The following is a 25,236-nucleotide window of genomic DNA, read 5'->3' as shown; positions in this document are numbered from 1 at the left end:
AAAAAATGTACCAACTTCTATATTCAATTGATTTAATACAACTAAGCTCTTACACATGCGTTTGATAAAATCGGTTACACTCTCTACATTATTATTATTTGTCCTTTTCTTGATGATGTATACACTTTTCTCTTTGTCACCATTTTCTAAATTGTATAGATTTTAGGGAACTAAAATTTTCCTACTTTTGGTTTTGGATACCTAATTTACAGTAAAGTAACTCCATTTATACTTCGGACCCTAAAACCTAAACCTTTAAAATTTGATTCGAAATTGAAATTGAAAACTTTAGTCCCAAAAGTGTAGGTAACGAGGTATGATAAACCTCTAATAGGTAGATGAATTAGACACAAGTTTCCGTGTAACGAATATTGTTTGTGTATGTAAAAATATTGTATTTGTTGTTTTCCCTTATTTGTTATACAAAACACAAACAATATTTTTACATACACAAACAATATTTGTTACACTAAAATTTGTGTTAGATACATCTAACTATAAAAAATTTATCAAAAATGGTAGGAAACTCTAACAAGCAACTCTTCTAGAATTAGAGGACATTAATCCAAGTTCCTATGTGGCCTTTGCATACTTCAAATAATGTATCCACACAAGCCAACATATAATAAAAATAATAACGGGAAGGTTTGATCCCTCTTCTTCTCCATTATTGTACATCATTAGTCATAGTAGGGAGTAGGGAGTCTCTCTCAAGCCACAACAACGATATATAACTGGTAATATGTCAATTAAATGTAGCCCTGTTTTAGTATAGACATGGTATGTACGCCATCTTATATAGTACTTCCACTGTGCCACTTGAATGCACCCCACATCTACATAAGGTGGCTAGCACCCTTCCAGTCTATCATTGTACATTAACATTTCTGTCATGGAAAGACAAAATTGCTACCTCAATATTGTTTCTCATCTCCTAGCCATTCTCCAACTCTTAATTATCTCTAGAGCTCACATTAACAACCATACAACCACCCTAACTCGCCATCCCCTGGATCCAGTGACGGTCCACGAGATAAATCGAGTCCGAACCATACTCTCCTCCTATGCTGCTAATAAGTCCTTCACCGTTTACTCCTTGACTTTAGAGGAGCCTCCTAAGTCTCAAGTTCTAAATTGGAGGAAAGGTGATCTTTTATCTTTTAGAAAGATCTCAGTCATTGCAAATTTTGAAGGTGGACCCATTCTCGTGCTCTCTGTGGACTTGAAGTTGGGCGATGTGAGTCAGGTCAAGACTATCCCATCGTCTAGATACCCAGTTCCAACCTCAGAGGAAATTATGGCTTCACTGAGTGCAACATTTAGTAGTGCCGAGTTCAATCAAAGCATCCTTGACCGTGGGGTTAACTTGGCGGACGTGAATTGTGCATCCTTGTCTCCAGGTATGATTCTTATTTTCTTTGACGACTCTACTCTATATGTTACCCTTTTATTTTCATGTACAATGGGAATTTAAGATGTACTAGTCCTTTGTGCATAGCTTGAGGGAAGAAGAGTGGCGAAGAGGGGGGGGGGGGGTGGCGGCTCAGTGACGGATCTAGGAATTTTAGATCGGGTGGGCCAAACTCGACGTATACTTTTTTATCATAAAAATATAAAATAACTTTAACTATCCATAATTAGGTAAATATTGAAGATATGAAGTAGTTACACTTTTTTTTCTTTTTAGTTCTTTATCCTTAATTACAAAAATCTACCCAATATTCTTATAACAATGAAGATAATTTTAGTTGTATAAAAAAAGCAGATGTAACAGAGTAAGTATAGTAGTACCTAATAGAAAGTAAACGTAGTATAGTAATAATTAGAAGTTTTTGGTAGAAAAGGAACAATTTAACAGAACTAAAAAGAAAAAAAGATAATATTGTATCTGAAAGAAATAATAAGAGGAAGGAAAGCAACTAGCAAGGAATCAAATGCTGAAGTTAAAGGGAGAAGATGTTCAAAACTGGAACAGTAATCAAGAAGAAAAATATTTTTTAAAAAAATGGCAAAATGTTTGCAAAAAAAGTCTACAACAGGTTTTGAACCTGAGAACTAAGCAAAAGTCAAAGACACGCTAATACCAACTGAACTACCATGATTGTATGTAAATATTTGCAACATTTAATACTAGTAAAGAACTAAAATCATGGGGTGGGCCATGGCCTAGGTAGGCCCCCCCTTGAATCCGCCACTGGGGTGGCTAGTGGTTACTGGTTAGGCCTTAGGGCTGTAGGTGGGTGGAAGTAGGAATATTCTATGGCCTTTGCACTTTGCAAATGTTCCTCTCACTTAGGGATGACGTACAATTGGGCGGAGCGGGTGCACAGGACGGTGCCTTCACACTTGTACTCACATTGAATTTCCATCCTTATCCCCATTCTCGCCCCACCACCCATTGCGGGGGAAAGTTCAAGACCCATTCTCCCCCCACCACCCGCATGGATACTTGCACCTGCTTCGTACCCACTTCATACCTGCACCACCACCCGCATGGGTACCCACACCCGCTTTGTACCCGCGTCATACCCACATATTTATAATTTGCAAGATAAAATTATTTATAGTATAAGTATATAAATAGAATGTTAATAACAAATATGGAGGGCAGCCGGGGGTGGGACGGGGCGGGCAGGGATAGGGCGGGGCTGGCGGGAATAGGACGGGTATATAATAAAATCTACACCCGCTCCACCACCCATTGCGGGGTTTTACTCCCCATCCTCGCCAAATTTAGACCCATCCCCACTGCACTTGGGCGGAGATGGGGTGAGTCTTCTACTTGACCCGGCCCACTGTCATCCCTACTCTCACTTCATAGTTGAGTTAGTACCTTACGATTCCTAGTCCTTGTTTGTGTTGTGGCCTTGTGGAGTTGTCGGTCTAGCGGATAGTTAGCCCACTTATTGTAGAACTATTCAAGTAATACTTCGTTCTTTTGCAATACGAGAATCTTAACTAAACTGAAACAAGCTAAATTAAATTGAGCTTTAATGAGTTGGACTATATATTTTATTTTTCTAAAATCTATAATAATAATCAATAATTATTAACATAATAATATCAATATTTATTATTAATATTAATATAATAAAAACACTAACTATCATAATAATAATTATATAAATATTAATAACAATAATATAAATAATAATAAAAATAATAACGCGAAAATTATAATATGAATAACAACAACAATAATAATAGTAAGGTTAAAAGTAAAATACTCCCTCTGTATTTTTTATCTTTCCTATTTTGACTTTGCACGTTTGTCAATACACTTATTCCACATTAAATATCTTTCATTACATATTAGTAAAAATCATAATAATTAAATATTAATAAAGTACTCATTGAGACGAATCAAACAAGACCCTACATGACTATATTTTTTCTTATATATTGAGAAAAATCTAAAAGATTCTCTCTAATTGTGAATAGTGTCAAGATTCTAAATGAGAAAGATAAAAAAATACAGAGGGAGTACTAATTAAAATATTGAACTGAATTGGACTGAAGTGAGATGAACTGAACTAAATTGAACTAAACAGAACTAAACTGAAGATTAAGTTCAAAAGAACAGTAAGTCTTTTTATCTTGTATTTTAACAACTTGTTTGGTTCATTTTTAGTAATCGAAAAGAAGGGAAAGGGAAGGGAAAGGAAGGGAAAAGGAAAACTTCCCTTGTCTAGTTTAAATTTTCTCTTTCCTCCCAAATTCCCCCATTTTTGGTAGGAAAGAAAATTGTAAATCTTAAAGAGTCTTTCCTTTCAATTTCTTCCATTTATTTTCATTTAAATTTATTTTTTGAGCCAAACATTGGAACGTAACAACTTTCCTTCCACTTCCTTTTTACTTCCATATCCTTTCTACCAAATAAGTTTTAATCAGGAAGTCTAAAATTTCATTCACTGGTTTTGTACCAAATGTGAATTTTTATGTTCTAGCTTCTCTTGAAAGCTTTGGGGTGCATTGGGTACAACATATATTGAGACACATAGCAGAAAAAACAGTGAGGAAACTAGATAGCTAAGAGTTATTGGCCTGTTGGAATTACTTAGGACTACTTTTGGTAAAGTGTTTGTCGGATAAAGTGTTCATCTCAAAGGTTGATAGGAAATAAAGAGCAATATAATGTAGGGAAAAAGACTATAAAGAGCTGTTGTATTGATTAATAAAAACCCTACTACCTCACGTTGATTTCATTACATCATATATACTCGGGAAATTCCCAATGGTAGGCTTCTATTTTTAAGAATTCTCAATGGTAGATTTAACTTCTTTTTTTCCCCATTGCTAGGCCTCAACTTTTTTAATTTACCCAAATGTAGCATTAATGAAAAGCAAAACCAAATCAAAAAGAGTTGTTCACATTAAACTAAAAATATACTAGTACTTGGCTACTTGCAGATTTATGATTCTTGTATAAAGGTCTAAGACATTAATTTACAAATGATATATGCCTCTTATAATATAATACTCGTATGGCCTATTAGATTCTCAAACTAGTTTACATAATCTGTAGAAACAAGTACTTATTCAATTGTGGGTAAAAGTAAAAGATTTAGTGGCTTTAACATAAAATAAAGATTGATACTTTAACATAAAACTAGTTTGCAAATATTGAAAATAAAAATTGATACTTTGAAAATTGCAAGGTGGGTTAGTGGCTTAGTGCCCACAAATCAAAATTCATGAGATTGACATCATAAAATAATACACCCATGTCAATATGCATCATACTCAAGAAAATCTGAACCAACTCTTTGTATGTCCTCATAGAATTCACAGAAACAGAGACGAATTTGTGAGAAATTATACCAGAAACAGAGGAATATCAATCAAATAAAATTAAGGGAATTCAGTTCGGTGTAGTTATACCTTATTCCCTTGCGTTTAATTAAGAAAAAGAAATTTTTATTACAATTGAATTCCAAAAAGAAACCCTGTTGCAATTGAATGATAAGTATTTCAATAGGGAAGATGAAGAGTTTTGAAGAGGAGGGTGAATGAAACGGGAGTGTGGCAACAGTATAAGAAAAAAAAGAAAATAAAAGAAAAGAGGCTAATTTAGGTTTAACATAGTTAACTTAGGGGGTTTAACGCCTAATTAATGTCAAAATCCGATTGTTAACGGAAAATTATCACTAATGTCATATTTAGTAAATAAATAATAGTTGAAGCCTAGCAATGGGAAAAAAAATAAGTTGAATCTACCATTGAGAATTTTAAAAAATAGGAGCCTACCATTGGGAATTTCCCTATATACTCCCTCCGTCCCAATTTATTTGCTACATTTTGTCATTTAGGTGTGTCCCAATTTATTTGCTACATTTGCAACTATTTCCATATATAGTACATAGGTCCCACACTTTATTTACAACTTTGCCATCACTCCCTCCTTGGTTTTTGTAAATATTTCTATATATAGTACATAAGTCCCACAATTTACCTATTTGCTTTTTTGTTAATTCTTGTTATGGCAATAGTCCCACTCCCTCCTTGGTCTTTGTGATAAAGCAAATGTAGCAAATAATTTGGGACGGAGGGAGTATTCACTTTAGGACAAAAACTAAGAATAATCATTAAAGAATAAAAAGGACAGAATTACAGCTCACTAATAATAGGTCATCAGTGGTGATGTACATTTGCAACTTCTCGGAAGATACCTAGGAAAAAAAAAAGCAAAAGTAAAAGCTAAAGGTAAAAATACTTTTTACTCCTTTTCTCATTACTCCCCCTCAAGCTAGAGTGAGTGAGCAGAGGAAGCTCCAAGCTTGGCCAGAAGGTTTTTGTGTTGTTGAACTGGGAGAATTTTAGTGAGGATATCAACTAGTAGCTGATTTATAGAAGAGACATGTTCTGTAACAATGTCTCCTGAGTTGACTTTCTCCCTAATGTAGTGACAATCAACTTCCAAATGCTTAGTTCTCTCATGTAGAACTGGGTTGGCTGCAATTGCAATTGTAACTTATCACATTTCAGAATGGTAGGTTGTAAATTCCTTAGCCAAGATCCTTGAGAAGGGTGATTAGCCAGATTACTTCATAGGTGGTTATTGCCATGGACTTATACTCAGCTTCTGCTGTTGAACTTGCCACCACACTTTATTTTTTTGGCTTGCCATGAGATTTATGCAATAACCAGAGTGGATATTCTTGACATTGGACAACTTGCGCAATCACTATCATAATATGCTGTCAATCTTGCTGCTGATGTGGAAGCAAGTAAAATTCTTTGACTGTAGGACCAAAGTAGGTATATTAGGAGCCTCTTTGGAGCTTGCATATGCACAGTTGTAGGTTGATGCATGTGCTGGTTGGTAGTTGCATAGAAAAATTTATGTCTGGTCTTAATATAGTCAGGTATATTAATTTCCTAGAAGCCTCTAATACTCAGTGGGAGATGGCAGTACATCACCTTGATTAGGTGTGAGTTTAAGGTTAGGATCCATAGGCAATTATAATGGTTTTTCCTCCATCATGTGGTGTTCCTTTAGAAGATCCAGAGTGTATTTTCTCTATGAGATGAAGAAAGAAACTTGAGATCTTTCAATTTCCAATCCTAGAAAATACCTCAACTCTACCAGATCTTTCACGTGGAAAGATTTATGCAACATATCTTTCAGCTTCTTCATATCTTCAATGTTGTTGCCTGCTATGAGTAGATCATCAACATATACTAGCACCAAGGTGATGCTGGTTTCACTGGTTTTGGTGAACAAGCTATAGTCATACCTGCACTGTGTGTATCCAAACTTCATGAGCGTGTGTGTGAGAGTTTAGAAAACCACTGTCTGGGAGCTTGTTCAAGCCCATACAATGATTTTTTTGATTTTGTATACCACTTGTGAACTTATTTTGCCAGATATAAAGTTCAACTTCACCCTACTACCCAAGTGTGTATAACCTTGTGGAGGTTTCATGAATACATGTTCATTGAGATCACCATGTCAGAAGGCATTTGTCACATCCATTCGGAGTGTGTGCCAGTCCTTCATAGCGACCACAACCAACGTTGTTCTCACATTGCTCATCTTTACAACAGGTGCAAAGGTTTCAACATAATCCTCACCATGTTTTGATTACACCCTAAAATGACCAGTCTACCTTTGTACCTTTCAACACTTCCATGTGGATTGTACTTGGTTTTGAATAATCATTTACATAGCATAACCACTTTTCCAGGTGGTAAAAGAGTTACATTCCATGTATCATTTTGCTTCAATGAATCTAATTTTCTATTCATGGCTTCTACCAAATGTAGGTGAATTACTTCTTTAAAGTACGTAGGTTTGGGGTTGGATGTGAGGTCAGCCAGGAAGCAAAAAAAAATGAGTCATGCACAACAGTGTCTGTGACATAGGTTACATACGAGGGAGATTCCAGGTTGTAATTAGAGCTAGTTTTGTACATGTGTGTTTGGCAGTCTTGAAGCCGGGTTGGTTGAGTGATTTGTCTTGTTGTTCTTCTAAGGATATAGGCAGGTGGTGTAGATTTAGGTGTAGATAATCTGGAAGGAGATGGATTAGGAGAGGTGTTTATAGGTGTGGTTGTCATAGATGGTTGTTGAGGAGATGTTGTAACAAGAATGGTGTCACATGTTTGTTCAAGTTCATCTTGCATGAACCAATTGTCATCAAAAATAGGTTGAGAGTTGCTAGGTGTAGGGTTTGGAATAGGATTCATGTAGCTCTGTGAGGCATCATTTTGTAAGGGAAATATATTTTCATGGAATAAGACATCTCTAGAAACAAACATGAGTATGGTGACCAAGTTTAGGAGCTTGTACCCCTTTTGTGTAGGTGGATAGCCCATGAACAGATAGGGCACACCCCTAGAATGAAATTTGTCATCATGGTGATCTGGATTACAAGCAAAGGCTAGGCATCCCATTACCTTGAAATGATGATAGGTGGGTTTTTCGTTGTGTAAAATTTCATATGGAGTTTTGTTGTTAAGGACTTGAATAGGTAATCTATTTATAATGTGGGCAGTAGTCATGACACAGTCTCCCCATTACATGAGAGGAATAGAGGCTTGGAATCTGATGGCTCTTGACACTTCTAGAATGTTTCTGTGCTTCCTCTTAACTCTTGTATTTTGTTGAGGCCTTTTTACACATGATGTTTGATGGATAATTACATGTTGAGTGAATAACTCTTTGCAAGGTTTATCATTGAATTCCAGAGCATTATCAGACCTCAAGTACTTTATGCTTTTCTTGAAGTGATTATTTTCATAGCTCATGAAAGCTTCCAAGGTACTCAGAGACTAAGATTTATATTCCAGCAAGTAAATCCATGTTAATCTAGTGTTGTCATCAACAATGGTCAAGAAATACCTGTATTTTCCTCTACTACACACTCTGTAAAACCCCCAAATGTTGATATGAATGAGTTCGAATGGTTTAGTTGGATGAGAGGTGCTGATAGTGAATGGAAGTTTGACAAAGTTAGACATGAGACATATGAGGTTTTTATTTTGAATGTGAGGCTTAACAACATCAATGGTTATAGTTTTGAGAGGGATGCACATGTGGTGCCACAAGGAAAATTGATCCGATTTATCTTTTGGTAGGCTTAGAGGGTTGTTTTCTAGTTTAGGGTTCTTTTTTGAGGTAAGGTAGGCATTGGGTGCAGTGTTTAGTTAGTATATGTCACTTCTCTTATGACCTACACCTTTCACATGTTTTGAGCTTCTATCTCTTATCACACATTTCTCAGGAAAGAATTGAACTTCATATTTTTCATCTCTAACCAGATTCTGCACAGTGACCAAGTTATCCTTAAATTTTGGACACAAAGCACATTTTTTAAGCTCAGCTCCTTTATAAGATTTAGACTGTGATTTCAGTTCTTGCTCCTGTAGTCAACTTCATTTTTGGTGAGTTTGGAGCTCTGACCACATCACTTATCTTGCTCACTGATGATGTGATGTGATCAGATTCTCCGTCCAGAGTCCACAATCCACTCCTCTGGAGTATCTGCAGGATGGAAGCATGAGATCATGCTTGAAAAGTGGTGATCAATCTCATCATCAGTTTTTCATCGCTTAACATTCATTTGAGCTGTCATGGCTGGTAACAACTTGACCAGTTGTTCTATTTGTTGTTGAGTAAACAACAACCCATGCTCCCCTTGACATATATTTGCAGCCATCCTAGACGTGTTTTGCTTGGTTGCATTACATTTCACCCTAGAACCTCCACCTTCTTCCCACTGTGGTCCAGTAACCCACTTGTTTGCCATGCTTGGGATGCCATTTTGGAAAGTTTCTAGTGAGGCAGTGACATACCAACATTTCTCAGCATTGTGTCCTTTTTTGCTACACACTTAACACACAGTCATGCTCTTTTCATTCACATTTTTAGTGAACATTGATGACATTTCAATTTCAAGTTTTGAAGTTCTTAGAACCTCTCTTTATGATTCATCTTGCTGTGAAACAAAACATGTAGTCTCAACTGTAGGAAGTAGGGTTAACATAAGCATCAATTGACTCTTATGAGTTCCATATTTAGGCTCCAATCGATTCAAGAATTAGAACAACATAGATCCTTCTTTCTGCTGGTTTATGTTATCAATAAACTTCTTCATTTCTTCATTAGGGTTAGTGATAGTTGGCAACAAGTTCATAGACTCCAACTATTCCCTTATCATTAAGAGAGTAGTATAATATTCATTCACTGTGAGATTGTTCAGTTTGATTTCATATATATATATTTATTTAGTTTATACTTCCTAGATCCGTTTGTGAAGGCAAATTTGGCCTCCAGTTGTTTATATATGTCTCTTAGTTGAGTTTAACGTATATAATTGATTTCTTAATAGTAGGTTATACATTGTTATAAATTCATGCTACTACCATATTGTTGCATATTTCCCAGAGTTCATATTTTACCTCATCTTGAAGCTCATTGACTGTGTCACCAGTGACAAAGCCTAACTTCCTCTTAGAAGATTTATCTCCATGCTCCTTTTCTATGACTTGTAATCAACAACTCCTTAAAGCTTGTCAACTTGTATGGAGGTAGCTCCATCAGAGGGGTGAATAAACAATGGTTTTTTCATATCAGTAAATGTATCCTTAACATGATTCAGGTCAATTAAAGAAGATTTTGGATGATGGGAAAAGACATAGATAACTTTTCAAGGTAATCAAGGTAGCATGTTGTTTGGTTTGATAACAGAAGGAAAGAAGAATTTTTTTGGATGATTTCAAAGTGTCTAAGTTAACGAGTTGTATCAATACTTGATAAGAATTATTTGGTAGCTCTAATACCATGAAAACCAAATCATTCCCAATGATCTTCTAAATGTGTTACTTAGTTTACCTCAAAGGTTGTCAGGAAATGAAGAACAATAAGAATGTAGGGAAACGACTGTAAAGAGTTGTTGTATGGATTCATAAAAAACCCTGCTACCTCAGCTTGATTTCATTGCATCATATATATATATTTACTCTAGGAAAAAAAACTGAGAATAATCACTAGAGAATAAAAAGGACAGAATTACACACTAGTAGAAAAAGGACGATTTGCTTCGCCTCATTTGCATCGCATGAAAGGCAAAACAACGCAATAAAGTAATTTGCGTCGCACGTAAAGAGGATTGTAACGCATAACATGGGTACATAAGTACCAGATACGAGATATATGCGTCGCACGTGCCTTAGGTGCGTTGCAACATCCCAATTTGCGTCGCACCTTATTCAACGTGCGTCGCAGATACCAAGGCCACGAGGCCCACTTCCTTTTTTATTTCAAAAACCCGATTCCTCGCATCAACTCCTCATGGCACGCCGTCACTCATCTCCTCTCTCTCTCTCTCACTCTCCACCCCACACTCAACCCTAATTCCTCGCATCGACTCTCAGTCGTTTCATCATTTCTCTCAGCCGTTTCTCTCTATAAACCCCACCATCTCTTTGGTTTCTTTTCAAATTGAACCATCTGCTTCTTCACTTCAAGTTCTCAAGTTCCCATCAACTAAACTCCGTTTTCCGGCGAGCGAATCTTCAGCGCCGACGACACCGACAACACCAACAACAAAGGGCGATTTTTCATCGATTTTTTCCCCAAATTGAAGGCCGATTTTCTCGAAACTGTTTTCTCAAATTCATGAACGAAAATTCAAGAAGAACGAGATTTGAAGAAAGAACGAAGTTCGCTCTGATTTTGGCGATTTAATTTTTTTTTAAAATATATTTAGTGTAGTTTCATTCTTGTATGTTAGATCTGATTTTGTTTTTCTAGGTTCATTTTTTTTAATTTCGTTTTTTGTATGTTAGATCTGAATATTTAAGTTTTTAATTTTGTATAGATTATGGTTGATTGCTTTCGTTGATTTTCTTTTTTTGTTTTTATTAGTTTCTGTTGAATTTTGTTTTTAGCGAAGGAAGTTGATTCAACTCTGTATTCACACTTCAGATCTTGCTAGGCTTTATTCTTTATTAGTTTTACTGAATTTCGTTTTTAGCGAAGGAAGTTCTCCATTGTTAAGCAACTATTTAATATCACCGTTATGGTTTATTCTTCTGCCTTCGATTCGCGAATTTAAGTTTAATTGTGTATGCGTTTTTTCATTTTTAGGATTAATTTTGTGTAGATTCAGATGTATTCCATTCTTGTAGTTTCATGTTTACGTGAATTATTTTTTTTAACAAAAATTACCCCATTTGCGTCGGATGTAAGACAAAGTGCGACGCAAATGGGTCTGACTTGCTGGGCTGCTGTATCCATCTGCGTCGCAGGTAGAGCAGGGTCCGAGGCAAATAGCTTATCAACTGCATTGCATCGTTGTCCGATGCAAATCCTTTATCCTGATCTGCGTCGAGACTTGTGCCGTCAGACCCATGTCCGACGCAAATGGGCGCTTTGCATCCGACACAAATCGTCCATTCTGTACTAGTGACAGGTCGGTCACTAATAACAGGTCATCATTGGTAGTGCATCAACAACTATTAGGAAGAGACTTAGGACAATAAAAAAGCTAAAATAAAAGTTAAAACCAAAAATACTTTTTACAGGAGGAAACTAATTTTCGGAACTAATCAGTGATATGTTATGTAGTTGGAGCAAATCCCCCAGCTCAAGTGATAAGAGGTTTTTTAAGGAGGATCTGGAGATCACTTAAGGTGGATAAAGTAGCTATGATGAAGAAGGGTATATATCTTGTAAGGTTCGCAACAATGGATTCGAGAGATAGAGTGTTAGCAGGACATTATTTTTGACAAGAAACCATTGATTGTGAAACCATGGTCATCAGAACTTGATTTTGAGAAAGAGGAGCTTAAAACACTGCATGTTTGGGTTCAATTGAGGCTGAACTTGAAGTACTAGGGAGAGAAATCTCTTCACAAGATTGTATCACAACTTGGTGATCTAATCAACAGAGATGATGCTAATAGGAATCGAGATAAACTTCAATATGCTCGTATAGTAGTAGCGGTTAAGATTGATCGGAAACTTCCTGAAGTTATTCATTTTTGGTATGAAAATGTGTGTTTGATTGCGGTACCTGTGGTATTTGAATTGATGCCAAGTCAATGTAATTTTTGTCATGGATTTGGGCATGTTGTTCAGGAGTGTAGGAGGAAGAAGAGTAAGAAAGTCTGGGTTCCTAAGGCTTCCAAAGCACATGTTAAGAGCTCTCTAGTTCCTGTTTCTATGAACACAAATGCTGCAACTACAGAGACAATAGTTATAGTTCCTCCTGATAATATTGTGCATACAGTAGATACACAGGTAATCTCCAGAAAAAAAAGTTGATCAGGAAGGTTTCCAAAGAGCATTGAAACCTATCAGGGTTAGAACCTTTACTATTACTATAACTAATACTCAAAATCACTTCCAAGCTTTGGACAGGGTTGAAGGACATAATACAGGAAGTGTAGTATTGCAGCAAGAGCAGCAGGTGATAAGAAGGGAAGGAGGGGGGAGAACCTCCTGATTTGAATGGATAAGTTACTTTGTTGGAATGTGAGAGTTTTGAATAGCTCCAATAAGCAAACCAATGTGAAAAATTTTATTCACAAATTTGCTTTTGGAGTTGTTAGCCTATTGGGAACTAAAATAAAAGCTAGGAATCTAGGGATCTTGTATCCGAAAGTTCTTAGGGGGTGTTTGGTTCATAAGGTGGTATGGGTTTGGAATCAGGAATGAAACCAAGGTGGTATAGGTTTGGAACTTGATACCTAATACCATGTGTTTGGTTTTATTTGGTAATGAATTTTTTTTCTTCTATTTGATACCTTGATGTATTGGTATGAGCTATACCCACCTACCCCCTTGGGTTTCTAAACCGCATACCTTATGGGTTTGAGGTATTGGTTTTAAATCTTTTAATTTTGTAAACAAACACTAAGTATGAGTTTTTTGCTCATTCTAAACCCATACCTCATACCAAAATCATATGAACCAAACGCCCTCTTAGAGGCTGGTGATTCACTAGCAATTCTAGCTTTCACAATGGAGGAGAATTCTTTTAGCACGGAAGCCTGAGAGTTTTCAGGTAAACATTATCAAATTTACTAGTCAATTGATTCATTGCCTATTACAACCTGTTAGTGGTAGTAATGCCTTTTATTGCACTTTCATTTATGCTTATAATGAAAGAAATAAAAGAATCAAGTTATGAGAAGATTTGAAATTATTGCACACTCTTGATCCTTGGATGTTGTGTGGGGATTTGAATTATGTGATGAATGTTGATGAAAGAATTGGCTCTCAAGTGAGGGAGATTGAAATGAGGGATGTAAGGGAATGTATAATTGCCTGTGCAATGGAAGATGTCAAGAGTACAGGTCTCTTCTTCACTTGGAATATCAAGCAACAAGGGTATGCTAGAGTCTTCTCTAAGCTTGATAGAGTCATGGATAATCAGGCTTGGCAAAATGTTTTTCCTTCAGCTGAAGTATGCGTCCAGTGTGAGGGGGAGTTTGATCACTCCCATGCTGTTTGAGCTATTTATCCCACTGATACAGAGGGTAAAAAGCCTTTTAAATATTATACAATGTGGAAGATCTCTCCACATTTTGAAGCAAGAGTGAGTAGTGCTTGGAATATTAACATACATGGCACAAAAATGTATAAAATTATGCAAAAGCTTAAAAGTGTGAAGCTAGCTTTAAAGGAGCTAAATAAGGAAGGTTTTTCTAATATACAAGCAGCAGAACTTCGGGAACCTTAGAGAATGTTGACAGCTCAGGCACTAATGCATGAGATCAATCCAGGGGTAGAATCATATGCAGAAGCTGAGTTAGAAGCAGTAAAAGAATTTCATCTTAAGCACACTGCGTATTTGGAATTTTTAACTCAAAAAGCCAAGATGTCATGGGTTAAGGATAAAGATGAAAATACCAAACTCTTTCATCAAAGTATCAAAGCCAGAAGATTGAATAATTAAGTGTACATTTATATATGATGAATTTGGTGAATTGCATGACTCAACTGAAACCGTCTCTAATGGTTTTTTAAACTACTATGAGAAATTGTTGGGTTTAAATGTTCAGAGCAGGAAGAAAGTCAATGCAGCTTTAGTTCAGAAGGGCCCTCTTGTGACTGAAGAGCACAATGCTATTCTCACAGCTCCTTATACCAGAGAAGAAGTGAAGAAAGCCTTGTTTTCAATCCTTGGAGATAAAGCTCTAGGAACTGATGGTTTTGGAACATACTTTTACAGAGACACTTGGTCTATTGTGGGGAATGAGGTTATTAGTGGTGCGTTAGATATTTTACAAGGAGGAAAGGTATTAAAAGCATTGAATACCACTGTAATTACACTAGTACCTAAGACAAAATGCCCCACAGATGTGATAGCATTCAGGCCTATATATCATGTTGTAACACACTATACAAATGTGTTACCAAGGTATGTGTGGCAGACTGAGAGAAGTATTGCGTGATTTAATCATGGAGATTCAGGGGGGATTTGTGGATGGCGGATTCATAGCTCACAACATCATGGTCATTCAAGACATGGTGAAGCATTAAGACAACAGGTGAAGCCTAGTTGCTTAATGAAGATAGATCTACAAAAAGCTTATGATACAGTAAACTGGGAGTTTCTTAATGAGATGATGCAAGCTTTGGGATTTCCTTCATCATTTATTGTACTCATTATGGAATGTGTCTCAACTCTTATGTTCTCCTTGATGTTGAATGGTAGTATGAAAGGCTTTTTAAAGTCTTCTAGAGGATTGAGACAAGGGGATCCTATTTTTCCTTTTCTCTTTGTTATATGCATGGAATAGTTGTCAAGGATTTTGACAAAGCTTGGAGAATTAGAACAATTCCATTTCCATCCTAGATGCAAAGAAATGAAACTCACACATATGTGTTTTGCTGATGATTTGATCATGTGGTGCAAAGGAGATTATGTGTCTGTTCACCTTATGCTGAGGGCATTTAAATTGTTTTCAGACACTTTTGGATTGAAAGCAAACATAAATAAATCAGTTTTTTACACTTGTGGAATGCAAGAAGAGGATGTTCAAAGAGTTGCTATGGCTTCTAGTTTCACTCAACAATCATTACCATTTAGGTATCTAGTGGTGCCCATTTGTGCAAAGAAAATTAGTGCTGGTCAATGTGAAGCTCTCATACATAAAATGACTGCAACGGTTAGAATTTGGAGCTCAAGGAACCTTTCCTACTCTACCAAGGTTTAACTTGTCAACCCTGTATTACTTAGCCTTCATGTTTATTGGGCTTAAGTATTTATACTTCCCAAAAGTGTGCTGACTGAAATTAACAAGACACTAGTAGAATAAATGCTTATTTCTGCGGTCATTAGGTGGCCTATTGCGGCGGTTTTGGCCGCGCAACAATCAAGGGTGCATCAATAGGTAATTAATATATTGCTGCGATTTTAAACCGCAACAATATTTGAACACATTGCTGCGGTTTCCGGGAAAAACCGCAACAATATAAGTATTTTATATCAGAATAGTACAGCATATTGCTACGGTTTCTAGGGAAAACCGCAGCAATATGTTGTATTTAATAATAAAAAATACGCGTATTGATGCAGTTTCTACCTAAAATCGCAGCAATAGACGCTAAGCAGGTAATTTTTTTTTTTTTTTGCATTTCGTGATTAAATTTGAAAGAGTAAAACCATACTCAACCCCCAAATGTATTGCAAATGAGCCTGATATTGATAAATACAACTAAATGATTAATTAAAAAAAATAAAATATAATTACAGATTTAACAAAAAATTATAAAAAACAACAGTTAGACAGATCTAAAAAATGAATCATAAAAATAACAAACTGAAAATAAAAAAAATCCTAAAACATAAAATTTACAAATATAGAAAATGAATCCTAAAAATAACAAACTGAAAATAAAAAAAATCCTAAAACATCAAATTCACAGATCTAAAAAATGAATCCTAAAAATAAAAAAAATCCTAAAAAATAAAATTTACATATCTAAAAAAAAGAAAAAAAAAACGTAAGAAACGAAAAGAACGAAAAAAAAGGAAAAAAAAGAACAAGTGAACGACGAAAGTTCGCCTTTTCCCTTTTGCCAACGCCAAGTGAACGACGCCAAGTTCGAATCTAAGGTTGTCAGGGGAATTTTGGCGGGACACAGGCTACGAAACCATGCTTCGGAATGAAGGGCCGACGTAGTGGGTCGGGATTAAACCGTCGGTCCGATTTCGACGAGATAGAGGAGGGACGAACGACCGACGAAAGTTGCGAGGAATGAAGGGATTAAGGGTTTCGAGTTTCAGGAGAAAAGAATGAACGACCGACCAACGAACGAACGATCGACGAAGGTTGTTGGAACAAATGGCCGATCAAGGTTGGTGGAACGAAGGACGAACGAAAAGGAAGAGAGAGAGGGATGATGACCGGAGTTTAGAGAGAGAGAGGGAGATTCCCACGAAGAGAAAGGGAGAAATAAAAGAGAGGGAAGAGAGAAAGAGCGGTTGAGAGTATTTTTTAGGGTTTACACGAGAGAGAGGGATATATGAGAGGGAGATTTGAGAGGGAGAGAGGCGCCCCACTTAACTTATATTTAGGGTTTTTTTTTGGTTAGATATATTGTTGCGATTTCTGACAAAAACCGCAGTAATATATTAAAATATTAATTTTTTAATATATTGCTGCGGTTCTTGTAAGAAACCGCAACAATATGTATGGTCAAATGTTAACTTTTTTTCAAACTTTTTTTCGTTGAAACAATATTGCTGCGGTTTCTGTCGAGAACCGCAACAATATGGTTATTTTTAATTTATCTTTTCTTTTAACGTGATATATTGCTGCGTATAGGTAAAACCGCAGCAATATCACCGCAACAATAAGCAATAATTCTACTAGTAAGATATGTAGAGCATTCCTATGGATTGGTCAACACTTTTGTTCTAAACCAGGGATAATAACCTGGGATTAGGTGTGCACACAAAAGTCTGTAGGGGGACTGGAATTTAGAAATATCATTGTTTGGAACACTGCTAGTTTGGGCAAGTATGTTTGGGCTATTACTTCGAAGCAGGACAATGTATGGATTTAATGGATCAATTCTATATATTTGAAAGGAGCAGATTGGTGGAATTATGAGCCTGCATTAGGGGAAAGCTGGTATTGGAAGAGGATTTGTATGGTGAAAGAACAACTGAAGCAAATTTTTTCACACACTAAACGTAGTAGTATGACAGCTTATTCCATTAAAGCTGTATATTACGAACTTATTGTGGAGCAGCAATCTGTCACCTGGGATAAAATTATTTAGAATAGATTATCTATTCCCAAACATAGATTCTTTCTTTGGTTAGCTGTGCAGTCCAAGCTCCAAACTACTGCAAAGTTAGCACAGCTTGGGATAAGTCAAACAGATTTGTGTATGATTTGTGCTGATTTTAGGGAAGATCATGGGCACTTGTTTTTCACTTGTCAATACAGCAGTGAATGTTTAAAGCACCTTAAATAATGGGTCAGAATTTCATCAAGTTCTACTGATTTGCAACAATTACTCAGGAACATTTAGAATGGAAGAAGATCCAAGTTGCAAAGGCAAGTAATATTAGCTAGACTTACAGCTCTCGTATACTTGATATGGCATAGTAGGAACTCTAGTCTCTAGCTACCGGCAATAATGTATTCCTAGTGTCAGATTTGTTGTGAAAACAAATGAAATGCCGCACAAAAGCTAGACTTTGGGCAATGTTACCTAAAAAGATTTATAGGAAGGACTACAATTGGTCTAGAACATTGTAATTAGTTGCCTAAGATGGCTTGTTTTACCTGCGTAAAGGTGAAGGAGTTCAACCTAGTTGGTTTCTCTCCTTTTAAGTTTGGTTAGGTTGTAAAATTGTGGTTTCATTAACCTACTTTCTTAATTAGCAAAAAAAAAAAACTTTTTACTCCTTTTCTCATTAGTTTTTACCAATGGAATTTTCTGAATTCTTTTGGCTTGCTGGAGAGGATACAAGATTGTCAATGAGTGCTTTGGCTCATCAGGACATGGGCTGAATAAAGCTCCTATGTTTCGGTGATATCTTTTAGTATTGTTCATCAAATTGTTATTCTATCATATATGTTCTTTTTGGTGGATTGTAAAACTTTATGAGATTGATTTCGATTTTCTTTACCTGCAATATATCATAATAGAGAGAATTAAAGGGTGGACTTCCCAAAAGTCCCATGGTTTTTATCTTTCACATCTAACGTATAATTCTTGCTTCTTGATTGCATCTTTTTTTCTGCCTTTATATCTCATACTCGTTGTCTCTTATTGGCTTTATTGGTGAACTATATTAGTTGGTGAAATATTTATGGTGAATTGTTCTTAATTAACTGTCTTAGATCTGATCCTTGTTAGGTATTGTGATTTGTGATCACCACCTCGCGGCTCAGATCCTACAATTTGGCCGTCAAAACATGCTAATGCACACATATGTTTTGACAGCCAGAAACTACATGTTAGCATAAATTCGACCTGTGTTATTTTTACCTATGCATTGTTATGTGCAGGGTGGTTCGGAAAGCATGAGGGAAATAGAAGGATAATAAAGATACAATGTTTTTCCATGAAAGATACTGTTAGTTTGTACATGAGACCAATCGAAGGGTTGACAATAGTTGTTGATTTAGACACAAATCAAGTGGTGGAGATCTCCGATCATGGAAGGCACATCCCCATCCCAAATGCTGTGGACATAGGCTATCCTAACTCAGGCCCAAACAACACCCATAAGAAAACCAAGCCCATCAACCCAATATCCATGGAGCAACCCAAAGGTCCAAGCTTCATCGTAGAAAACAACCACTTAATCAAATGGGCAAATTGGGAATTTCACCTCAAACATGATCCTAGAGCTGGTGTGATCGTCTCTAGAGCCATGTTTGAGGACCCGGAAAGTGGAAAGTTGAAAAGTGTAATGTATAAAGGGATGGTTTCAGAGATGTTTGTACCATATATGGATCCGACTGAAGCTTGGTATTTCAAGACGTATTTGGATGCTGGTGATTATGGGCTCGGGTTATCCACAAGGGCACTTGACCCGCTTAATGATTGCCCTAAAAATGCATATTATATGGACGGGCTGCTTGTAACAAGTGATGGAACACCATTTATTCAATCCAATGTGATTTGTGTATTCGAGAGATATGCAGGCGATATCGCATGGAGTCACACTAACAATTATGTTGCTGGAGAAGAGGTACCATACAAAAAAATTGAAATATATTTACGTTAACTCAATTTTGAATGGGTGGCATTTTAAATTTTGTCATGTAACTTTTTATGTTCCAACTACCTTAATATATAATTCATCAAGGAAAATACCAACAAATAAAATATGATACTATATAGAAAAAATTGTAACAAACCACATACAAGTTAGAAAGAAGTATATTTTTGGCAAAAAAACCACATTATAAATAAATATTGTCACAAACTATCTTTTATAACTTTTTTGTTGCAAAAAGATACATCTAGTCCGAACCCTGTGAGTTCACCAAGTATTCTAGAAATGGTTCTGTGATTTTTATTTGCCCGTTGTGGCCAACGACATTGAAACATTTGGTCAACTCACTGAAATCCAACAATTGGTACCTTTTTGCAACAAAATGCAACCAAAAAAAAAAAAAACAAAATCATAAATGATACTTTTTGACAATATTTTTTTTAAAGTTGTTTTACACAATAAGTGTACTTAATCAGTTACTTTTTTTTTTTACATATTTCTAAGATTAATCTATTTTATAGACAAAGTATGTTAAGAATAATCAAGGATAAATTTCGTTTTAATTAAACGTTTAATTATTGATCTGCTTCTTTTTACCCATTATTCGTAGATTTATGAACAGAGATCGAAGGTGACTCTAGTAGTTAGAATGGTACCTTCAATAGGTAACTATGACTACATCATGGATTGGATATTTCAAATCGACGGACTAATTAGAATTGAGGTTGGTTTTCATTCTGAATGCATTAACTTGAAGTTATTTGTTATTGCAATAATGGATGATTTTAGAATGGCTACAATATAACTTGTATAATATCGACTACTTAATTTTTGGTTTTAAACTTAATTATTGATTGAGTTGGTTTTAGAAATAGATAAAATAAACATATTTATCATAAAAAAAGGCAGGCAAACTAACATTTATAATGTGTTATAGTCTTGTAGAAACATGTAAGGTTTTTTAAAATTTATGGTTCTATAGGTATTCAATTTTGTAGTATTTATTTATAGGATGTTAATTGAATATATATTTTTAGACTTCCTTTAACTAAAGGAAAAAATATTTTTAATAAGTTAACCTTTTTTTTCTTAAAATAAGTCAACCTTTCAATAAACTATGAATAAGTTAATATTGTATCCACTTTTGCTATAAATGAGTTAAATCGCAATGTCATCCTATTAAAATGTGACACGTATCATAATTTCAAAGTCGTTAACTCGTTTACAGCATAGGTAGATCTAAGGTTAACTTGTTCTAAGATATTCAAAAGATTGACTTATTTTGTAATGATCAACCAAATGCTGACTTATTAAAAATGAATTTTCCTTAACTAAACTAAATAAAAAGACAAAATTGGTGAATATAAACAAAGGATTTAGGTTCAAGCAATTACGACGAGAACAATTTTAGAGTCCATTTTTGGTGAGACGGTCTCACGTTAGTGTTAACATGAGACCAATGATGTAATGCTGACATCACGCGAGTGCATCAAACCAGTAGTTGAATTAGTTAAGCGCTTGCACCTATTAGTTATGCTAGCCTTAAATTGCTTATGGGTGAATTAGTTAAGCGGTGAAGTGTATTAGTTAAACGCTGAAGTATATTAGTTAAACGCTGAAATATATTAGTTAAGCACTGAAGTATATTAGTTTTATCATAAAATTAAGATTATAATGCATTTTATTGGCCATAATTTCAGTATCATGTATAAATATAATTCTCTCTTTCTCAAAAAATTAATGCACTAATTCTCTCTTTCATAAATAACTATCGCATCTTTGCACTAGTTATGGCAACATCAAATAACCAATGCAAAAACAATGTTTACTAGTGCATACAATAAATAAAACTAATGACCTTAAAATCATAACTATTGACTGCCCATACTATCAACCTTCAAAGTATGATTGTTAACCAAATATCAAAACAATAACCATAAAACTAGGCATCATTGTTACTCATGAAATTAATAAATAATTATTCATATGCTATCATTATAATCTTTCAGTTATTTTCTAGTTTGAAACTATTAGCCATAAAATCGGAACTAAAAAAAACAAAAAGTCATATTTATTGTAAAAAAAAACTAAATATCAAAATATCATAACTATTAATCAGAATATAATAACTAATATAGCAAGAATCACAACTATCAACCATAAAATTAAACCATAATTATTAACCACAATTAATAACTAATAACTTAAAAATCATAACTATATATCCCAATTTCATAACTATTAAGCAAAAAGCTAACTGTGAATCAAAAAACCATAACTAAGAGCCAAAAATACGTAACTAATTATTTAAATTCCTTAACTAATTGAAAAATTATAACTATAACTAGAAATCACGCTACAATACCAAAATACATAGTTATGAACACACAACTACATACTCGCAATAATTTTTTTTTTTCATAGTGACCCTAATAATAACTATAATCAAGCCAATTTACATATAGTAACTAAATTGGTAGCATAGTGACCTTTAATCATGCCAAAATTCAGATCACACATGTCAATAATCATCATGAAATTAATTCATGCCAAAGCGCCATAAAAGTCAGCAATCGATCAAATTAAAAAGATGGATTCATTTGACTTAGCTCCCCCATCTTTTCATCTTCATTTTCTGCTAGTACTCTGTTTATCCTCATTTCTAATTTTCTAATTTAATTCAATTCGATCAAAAATGAAGATTTTTGAATGATATGAAGATTTTGTTATAGAGTGTAGAAGATGAAGTGAAGATGGAGAGATGAATAGTTTTTCCAAGGAACCGACAACCCCGAGCCGCACCTCGATCTCTTTCCCCCACCTCGGCGTCGCACCTCCGTCTTTTTTCCCCAGCTCAATGTTGAACTTGGAAGGTCTCACGTTAAGACTAACGTGCGACCGTCTTTTATAAGACTTTGTGACAATTTTATTGGAGCCATTGAATAGTCTTCCTGAAATAATAGCACATACCTTTATTATTCTTTGATATTTTCCTTAAAAAGTAAAGTTGGGTAATCTTATTTGGTTGAAACTTTATAGTAATACAATCTATATTACTCAATTAATCTTCTATTTTTATTGGGTGGTTCTCCATTAATAAGGAGGGTCCAAAGAAAAAACATATATCTAGTTTAAATATACTCAATTCTAGAATCCCTATGCCTACCAACATGCCGAGTACTATCCATTCTCATTTTAACTCAATATCAAAGATTCCTTAGTGATAAACGTAGAAGGCTATGTTTGATTAACTTATTATGACTTATCTGAAATTATTTTATTTTATTTTAAGTTATCTTATTTTATCTTTTTTTATTTGACATTATCTTTATAATACCACTTATGATTTCTTTAAAGAGATTTAACAAGATGCATTTTTCATTTATGGAGATCATTTAATAATATACTCCAAAGTTAAGTAATCTTGGATGGGAATAGTCTAGGGATGAGTGACCTCCTAGGATGTTTCTCAGGGTATATATGCATGATTGAGGATCAAATACGCTGCAAGAACTTGTTTTCGTTATTAAACACAGTTGTTGGCCTTGGATACACATTGGTGACAATTGACTCAACTCCATCTGGGTCCGCTGTTACAAATGGTATTAGAGCAACATTGCGGTCGTGTGCTGATCGTGTGGATAACTAATCCAAGGTTAGCTGCCTAGTGTGGGAGAATTTTGCACCTATCACCGATTGCAGTAGAATATGTGATTAGTTTCTTGGCAGGGGCGACCCACAAGTTCTTCTGGACGAATATGCGGAGCAGTCAGGCGTAACGAGGGCGTTGTTGTGCATAAGTGGGGGTGGGTGTAATACCTTCATGATTGCTTTAAAGGGATTTAATAAGAGGTGGCAATCGGGTCAAACGGGTTGGTTCAAAACGTGTCGGGTCATAATCGGGTCAACCTTTTCGGGTTACGTTCGGGTCAGGGTTGTTCGGGTACGAGATAAAATTGGGTCCATGAGATTTCCGGTCATATCGGGTAGGGTTAGAACAGATCGTGTTAGAAATGGCCAGGTTTAAACGAGTCGGGTTAGATTGGGTCTTCATGTCACAAATAAATAAAACACATATAAGACTAATGAGAGTAAATCAAATAACTAATGGACAGCAGCTAAATTATATATAATATTTTATGATATTATTTTCCTTAAATATGTTTAAAAGTAACTAATATGACAACTTTTAGAGTCGGGTTCGGATTGTGGTCATCATTATCGGGTCAATTTCGGGTTGGGTAGATCGAGTTTGGGTAGATTTGGGTTCGGGTCATATTCGGGTCTATTTTAATTCGGGTCGGGTTCTGGTCGGGTTATTTCGGGTTTCGGGTCATATTCGGGTCGTTATTTCCGGGTGAAAAACGGGTTTTGGGTCGGGTATTCGAGTCGGGTCAACGGGTACGGGTTAATTTTGCCAGCTATAGATTTAATAGACTACTCGTGTTAACAAGATAAATCTTTCTCTTAGGGAGCTCATTTATTAAGTTACTCCAAAATTAAGCATTCTTGGCTAGGAGTAGCTCAGGATGGGTGACCTCGTGGAAATTTTATCAGAGCGCGCATGAGTGAGGACAAAATGCGACGGAAGAACTTGTGTTGGTTATTGAGGACAATTGTTGGCCCTCGATACGCATTGGTGACGATTGACTCGACCCCGTATGGGTTGGGTACAATGTTACAATCTTATCTAATCTTATTTTGTTTTATCTTATCTGAACTTTTTTTTTCTGAAAAAAGTTGAAAAAAGTTGAACAAAATAGATCCTAAGGGACATTGCTAGATGAATTAACTTTGGTTGGTGAATTTAGCGATAGAATGCCATATGACTTTTGTCATAATTAGCAAGGTCAATACTCTATAATTAGCATTCTTTACTCAGAAGTTAGGGATTTACCATATTTATCTACCTCCCTGACTTTCTCGAGAATTTTTTCAATAGGTAAGAAGAAATCCTTTTGATTGTCCTTGTACAGAGCCCCAACCTAAAGGCCCATTAAAATCATACAACCCTAACCTCCCAACCCTAACCTAAAGGCCCAATAAAAATATTACCATGAACCTTAGCGTTATGGATGAAGAATGTAGTGTAACTTGTCATTTCATGTAGCAGAGTACAGTATATATATACAATGGCTAAGCTATAATAGGAAGCAAATAATAACCTACTGCAATATACTATACAAGATAGGGAAAACAAGATTGCAGATAATACATAATATATCTCTATTATATAAGGGAAGGGGGGAGCAATGATGTCCTCTTTTGAAACGCCTATTTTGCCCCTCTTCCCTTTCTAAATTACAAAAGAAATGTCAAAATCAAAATCGGCACTCAAAGAAAACTACCGAAAATAAATTTACAACACTCACTCACAAATCACTTAAAAGAAGAAACTTTACAAATCACCCATACAATTGAGAATATCACGTTATAAAAATCACGCAAATCACTCAAATAATCAGGAAACTTTTTTAAAACTTAAAATTAACTTACAAACTAAAACTAGCTAATAACCTAGAACGCCAATACAT

At 35.3% G+C, this 25,236-nt stretch overlaps 1 protein-coding gene across 2 annotated transcripts; it reads left to right on the top strand.

Annotated features, from left to right (window-relative positions):
* Window positions 1-665: 665 nt before the first annotated feature.
* On the top strand, window positions 666-22,680 carry LOC104893308 (amine oxidase [copper-containing] gamma 1-like). 2 transcript variants are annotated; one of them, XM_048644710.2, is made up of 4 exons: window positions 666-1,400; window positions 18,987-19,675; window positions 20,313-20,426; window positions 22,435-22,680. In XM_048644710.2, exons 1-4 carry the CDS (start codon window positions 893-895, stop codon window positions 22,465-22,467), a joined length of 1,344 nt encoding a protein of 447 aa, XP_048500667.1. In that variant the 5' UTR covers window positions 666-892; the 3' UTR covers window positions 22,468-22,680. The 2 variants fall into 2 exon arrangements, with proteins under 2 accessions (XP_048500667.1, XP_048500666.1); XM_048644709.2 differs by lacking the exon at window positions 22,435-22,680 and having other exon boundaries at window positions 20,313-20,578.
* The last annotated feature ends 2,556 nt before the right edge of the window (window positions 22,681-25,236 follow it).

This window comes from Beta vulgaris, chromosome 5 (assembly GCF_026745355.1).
Source record: "Beta vulgaris subsp. vulgaris cultivar EL10 chromosome 5, EL10.2, whole genome shotgun sequence".
Classification (NCBI taxonomy): domain Eukaryota; kingdom Viridiplantae; phylum Streptophyta; class Magnoliopsida; order Caryophyllales; family Amaranthaceae; genus Beta; species Beta vulgaris.
This window is presented reverse-complemented; position numbering and strand designations above follow the sequence as displayed.

Bases quoted from the DNA above. Each gene is read 5' to 3' on its own strand.
- LOC104893308 (XM_048644709.2), top strand. From the start codon at position 893: ATGGAAAGACAAAATTGCTACCTCAATATTGTTTCTCATCTCCTAGCC. The intron at 1,401-18,986 runs GTATGATTCTTA...TGTTATGTGCAG, and splicing joins TTGTGCATCCTTGTCTCCAG to GGTGGTTCGGAAAGCATGAG. The intron at 19,676-20,312 runs GTACCATACAAA...CATTATTCGTAG, and splicing joins ATTATGTTGCTGGAGAAGAG to ATTTATGAACAGAGATCGAA.